The following is a 6,000-nucleotide window of genomic DNA, read 5'->3' on the forward strand; positions in this document are numbered from 1 at the left end:
TGGTTGTTGGCACCCATGGGTGCTCCACAATAAGGAATAATGGCCTGGTTCGAGTCCCAATATATCCTATGAGAAAAAAATAAAAATAATTTTCAAAAATTCATAAAAATATCGTACAAGTGTCCGATTGCTTTGGGGTTTGGGTGACAGGTACCCCTGGGTGCCAGCTACCATCCTACCAATTTTCGGGTGTCCAAACCGGTCCAGGTCCGAACCGAACCAGGGGGTGGTTCGAACAAAACCAAAACTGAACCACCCCCTCCTGGTTCGGATACGAACCGAACCGGGCGAACCGGTTTTGTGCACATCCCTACAGGAGATGCATAGTCACTTTGAGGCATTTTCTATGGCTATCCTATTCAAGATTCTGCACTCTAGATGGGCCACTAATCTTTAGATGGGCCACTAATCTACAGATTAAGATTAACTGCTACACTATGATGAATTTTTTAAACTTTAGTCCTGATGTTCCCTAAGATAAGAACACTTCTGCCTGCCTGGTGTTTAAAGCAGAAATATGAAAGGAAGACATAGGAAAAATGCAGGTAAAACACGAAGTATGGCAGTCTATTATCACTCTTTTAACTGCCTGGCCCTGATATAGTCCTTATGTACCATCTGGACAGCAGAGGAGCTGTGCAGACTGAAGTCAAAGCACCATGTGGCTTACACCACAGATGCACTCAGCATAGCATGAAAAAGGCTCGTGCAGGTGTGTACTGATTTGGTCCTTGGTGAGTCAACTGTTGCACCAATTTGTATATTAGGACTCTTGGAATATTAGGAGCAGTTCACCAGTTCAACAGCTGACTTCACTACAACTTTAATTTATGTATGGAAGCAACACAGAAGAACAGGCTGAATGAAGCCTCTATTTTCCCAGAGTAATGCAAAAGGAAGGGAAGGCAGAGTTGCGTCCAGGTGCAAATGAGGCAGGATGTGTCATGGTGTGTTAGGCAGTGTAAAGATTCTTCAGAGAGGACCAAGTGCTGCCATCAGGTGGGAGCTATACAAGCTAGTCCTCATGTTGGCCGTCTTCACATTTAGTGTGGCCCTCTTCATATTTAGTGTAGGGGGGACTTCATGGAACAGGCTCTCCCGGCTTTGTGGCCTGGCGATGTAGGGAATGGATCTCCTTTTGGAGAATGACTTGTCTCACTATTCAGAGTTAGAAGGCTTCAGGGTGGTGATGCAGAAAATCTCCCTTAACACAGCCAGCTGTGTGGCTTGAGGAGCAGTGAGCAGACAGACGGCGGCTGCTGCTGTTCCTCAGCTCACCACCCATGAAAGTGGCAGGCAGAAACTGCAAGCTGGTTTCTGCCTCAGTCACAGAACTGTATCTGAATTCTAGATTAATTGCTGCTGCAGACAGAAAAGTTTATTACTAAAGTTATGGCCCAAGTTTTATTGTTAGATTTATATATAGCCTTTCACTAAAATAATCTCAAGGTGGTTTATAACAAACTAGATGAACCAAGCGTAGAACATCTGTGCCTCTAGTTTGCCACCATCACTACCGTCCCTCCCCCACCGCCGTCGCCGTCTTCTTCCCAACTTGCCCGCCTACCAGCCAGCCTCTGCTGCAGTTTCCCCCCACCTGCCTGCCAACTACTACTTCCCAAGCACACCCAGCCACCCACTGCCACCGCCGTTTTCTTCCTGGCTGCCTGTCACCCGCTGCCTACTGCCACTGTTTTGTTTCCCTGCTAACTGGCCGGCTGCCACCGCCACTATTCTTTCCCACCCGTCCCTGTTGCTATCCGGCAGCTTTTTGCAAATTCTCACGAGAGCTGCCACGTATGGGATTAGCGACGGGTATGCCTAAGATAAATATATATATAAAAAGAAGATGTAAGCAAAACAGTCCAAAACTATTAAATAGTTCAAACACTACAAATAATAAATTGGAATACCATATAAGAAAAAATACAAATATATTTAAAAAGTTCAAAACATACACACAACAGAACCATAAAATCCAGCACAGAAGTAGAAGCAACAAGAAATCAACATTCATATAAAAACCTGGGTAAAAGGCCATGGTTTTACTTGCTTTCTAAAAGCTGTAGTGGAGACTTTAGGAGTGGTTGCCCACTCCAAAGCCCGGGGGCAATAATTGAGAGGGCCCTGTCAAGGGCCGAGCCTCCCTTATTGTCAGCACTTGGAGCAGAGCCCCCTTTGAGGACCTTGTAGCCGGAAACCCTTGGGAGCAGACAGTCCTACAGATATCCTAGCCCAAACCATTAAGGGCTTTAAAGGTCAAAAACAGCACATCCATACATTTTAATCCACACAGCATGCTTAATTTCGTATTTGGGGGTACAGGTGCAACTCCTTTGATACAGCTCAATTAGTCTACTGAGTGACATTTTCTACAACCAGTTCCATGCTTTAGTGACAAAGTAAATAAATGAGAGAACTCTCTGCCACAAAAGTACAGCATACTGCGAGAAAGTCCTGTACTAACACAATACTGTGGATTGTGACAAAAGCAGGACCTAAGTAAACCGGTGCTATTGTCAAACACACACCCCACCCCCCCACCACTCTCATATCATGCAGATGGGGGAGAATCAGCAAAAGATTGACTCAGATTGCACATTGTTGCTGTCAGCTGAGCAAAGAAGCATCTTTTAAAACTGGTGATTCTCTTTATTGAGCAGGGGGAGAGCAACTGGTCCTATCCATCCCCAGAGTGGCATCCCTCCAGTGGCTGTTGCTGGTGTCTATCTAATGTTTCTTTCTTAGTTTGTGAGCCCTTTGGGGACAGGGAGCTATTTTATTTGTTTGTTTGATTGCTTATATTGTATCTGTGTAAACTGCTTTGGGAACTTCTGTTGAAAACTGGTGTATAAATATTTGTCATATTCTAGGGACTGGATGTACTAGTCAATGTACGCATCCAATTCCTAAAAAGTTTCCCAGTAGCCACAGCCTCCTAACAGAGCAAGCACACTTGGGGAGTTTTTACCATTTAATTTAGATAAAAACTTTCACATTCCCATGAACAGAACTTAGGGCTGCTCCATGGTGTTTTGCACAGGTGTATTTAAAAAAAGGGGACACCATTATGTCTTTTCTACAGCACATTCATGAGCTGTGAAGCCACTGCCAGCTGACTCTTCCAAATATATACATGTGGTAAAACAAGACTTGTGCACAGCTTGCACACATGAGGGTGCACACAGGTTTCCTCTACACTGTGCAGGGAATGGGGTACGAAACAGCCTTCAAACTTAACTATCTCACTAAAATATTTCTTCTCTCCCCAAGCCAATTCACACTCTACACAGCAAATGAGTAGACCCCTTGCCCACTGTGTTTTACTGTGGACGGTGTGCATGTTGGAAATGAGGTCTTGCAGCCGTAAACATGTGGTGGGCATGTGCCGAGTTGCTGTGGCAAATCATGGCTCTCTGGTTTGAGTCCAACGTATGTTTTCCATTCAAACACCGCACTGTTTACTGGCCAGCCCTGTGGTGAAGCAGCAGCAGACCTAGATGCCATTTAAGTGTGAATCCGAATCATTTTCTGGGTCATACAGCAACGCTCTTCTTCAAAAACCAAAAGAATCATCCTTATATGGCTGTGTTTAAAATATGAGGTGTCAGGGATTTTGCTTCTGCAGAAACCACACCCTTGACCCAGCAGCTTTGCTCTACAGTTCAGTTTATGCGACCGCCAATTATGGTTACTAGGTGGGGAGGGAACTGCACTCTGCACACGTTCAGAGAGACGCATGCTCGCTTTTGTGCCGCTCTGATTTTCCTAGCACTTGAAGGCGGTTCTGGGTCTCTGAGCAAAACCAGCAGCAGCAGCAGCCATGCGCGCGCTTACTGGGCTCGGAGTATGGGTTCTCTGCAACAAGTTGCCCCGCCAGAAGAGGCTGCCTTTGCACACTCCAGACGGGGCAACGCGACGGGACGGTCATCGTCTCCCCTCCACCCCCGCGCGCGGCACACTTCAACAAGCCAGATACAGAGCAGGGGCCAGGCCAGGGATGGCCCCTTCTGCAGCACCCGAGGGAGCAAAAGCGAGTCCCCCTCAGCCACGGCCAGGCAAGGCATCTATGCACTCCTTTGCCGGCGCCGCTGCAATGCCTTGTGGGGACAGCAGCAAGAACGTGCCACCATGGGGTACGTCAGGTGGGGTAGTTCAGCCTCGTGTTTCGGCTCTGCTGCCGTGCGTGGCGAGAGAATGGCACTAGCAGCGGGAAGCAGCAGATTGCAAGCGGCGGGAGAAACTGTCTCTGCCCTTCGCGGGCTCGGGCTCTCCCGCTCACTGCAGCAGCAAAGCTGACTGACGCGAACAGTTACCTCGGTCTTTGAGGCTGTCGGTTGTTGTTGGAGGGCTGCGCGGCTGCCACCAGCAAGAGTCCCAACAGGGCCAGGGAGCACGAGGCGGCTGCTTTCATCCTCCCCTCCTGGTCCGGGCAAGAGCCGCTCCTGAGCGTCGACGGCGCGGGGCTTTGCTCAGGGGGTCCCCGCTGGCTTTTATAAAGCAGCGTGCGAGCGACCGCTGCCCTAGCCAGGAGGAGTTCCTCTGGCGGCTCCTCGTGAATATCCCATTTGTTCGAGAAGGCAAGGGGAGGAGAGAAGAGGCTTCTTCTTCCCCAACCCGGAGGGAGGGAGCCACCCCCTCGGCCTCCTCTCCTGCTTCGCTGTGAGGAGAGCTCTCGAGGTGGGTGGGAGGAGAGGCAAGCTGCCGCTTCGGGAGGAGCCAGCCCCCTTAAGCTCTTGTCCTCCACTCCAGCAGCAGGGTGGTTTCCACATAGCAAGCCTTACAACCCCCGAAGTGGTGTAAACTGCAACGTTATGTGTGCCGAATTCAAGCCGCATTCCGAAAGAAGGCATGGGAAATGTCGAATGCCCAAAGAAGGCATGGGCACCTTGCTTTACCGTGCAGGGCCTGGGGGGTCACAACACGGCCAGTAGGGAAGCACACGCAGGACTTTCCCCCTTGCTCACAGAGGTGTAGCTATAATTGAGCAGATGGGTTCAAAGAACCCACGCACCCACCCCCCAGCTCCGGAAGCCCCCGCCCCAGCTCCACCCCTCCTTGTTTTCTTTCTTCATTATCTCCCTCACTCCGAGGGGCTGCCAGGGAGAGGGGTGAACACAGGACCCCCTCTTCCCTAGCTACGCCCCTGCTTGTTGGTCTGTGACTGAAGAGGCCTGTTGCTCAAAGCTAATATCCCAACTGGCTCCCTTCCTTTCTCTTCCTCACAGGCACTGTTGCTGCCCAGGTATTCCTCACAGACAGAAGCCCTGTTCACACCTTATATTCAACACATGTAACTGTGTACAGTGTACAGGTACAGATCGATAGGCGGGGCAGTTATTCACATGTTATGTTGAATGCAGGTTTAGCAGTACACTTCCTGTCTCTATCCTGCATTTCAGGGGGCCAGCTTCACGTTTAAAATGAATGCAGGTTTTTTGTACACTCGTACAAATACCAGTTCAGACATTGTGTTGTACCTGTGTTTAGATGTCTGTACACAGGTGCATGTTTCTGGGTGAATGACTGCACTTCCATACATCTGAATGCATGCTACAAATAGAACAGTATTACTGTGCCAGTGTTCAGCACAATAGCCCTATTCAGACATTAGAAGGGGGGGGGGGAACCAACAGCCCCACTGTACATTCATCTGAAGAGTGTTCATCTAAAGAGGCAAATGTCATAACCATGATGGCAGGTGCTTCTGTGATCAGCAGCCTGGATCGCCCCAGACTGCCCAATCACCTAAGTCCTGGCCATCATGGTTTTGGTGTTCGCTTTTTTAGCGGAGTTACAGTGGAGTAAGTGAGTGACGTGGTGGGGCAGGACTTTCAGACCTGCTTTCAACAGTGTAACCATGTGCAGCATTTTTTAAAAAGTCTAAATAGGGCTGATGTATGAATGTGTACATTCATTCGGGGACTTATATACACTGTGCACTGGTACAGTTTGAGCCCTATTCACACATTATGTTCAACATATGTACAAGTGTACAGT

At 48.9% G+C, this 6,000-nt stretch overlaps 1 protein-coding gene across 1 annotated transcript in view; it reads right to left on the bottom strand.

Annotated features, from left to right (window-relative positions):
* The window catches only part of PCOLCE2 (procollagen C-endopeptidase enhancer 2), a 57,341-nt gene extending 52,703 nt beyond the window's left edge, over window positions 1–4,638 (bottom strand). Inside the window, exon 1 of the mRNA XM_053305347.1 lies at window positions 4,317–4,638. Within this exon, the coding sequence (XP_053161322.1) occupies window positions 4,317–4,414 (98 nt within the window). The 5' untranslated portion in view covers window positions 4,415–4,638. The remainder of the gene's footprint in view (window positions 1–4,316) is intronic.
* Between the last annotated feature and the right edge of the window lie 1,362 nt (window positions 4,639–6,000).

The sequence above is a fragment of the Hemicordylus capensis genome, chromosome 3, assembly GCF_027244095.1.
Source record: "Hemicordylus capensis ecotype Gifberg chromosome 3, rHemCap1.1.pri, whole genome shotgun sequence".
NCBI classification, from domain to species: domain Eukaryota; kingdom Metazoa; phylum Chordata; class Lepidosauria; order Squamata; family Cordylidae; genus Hemicordylus; species Hemicordylus capensis.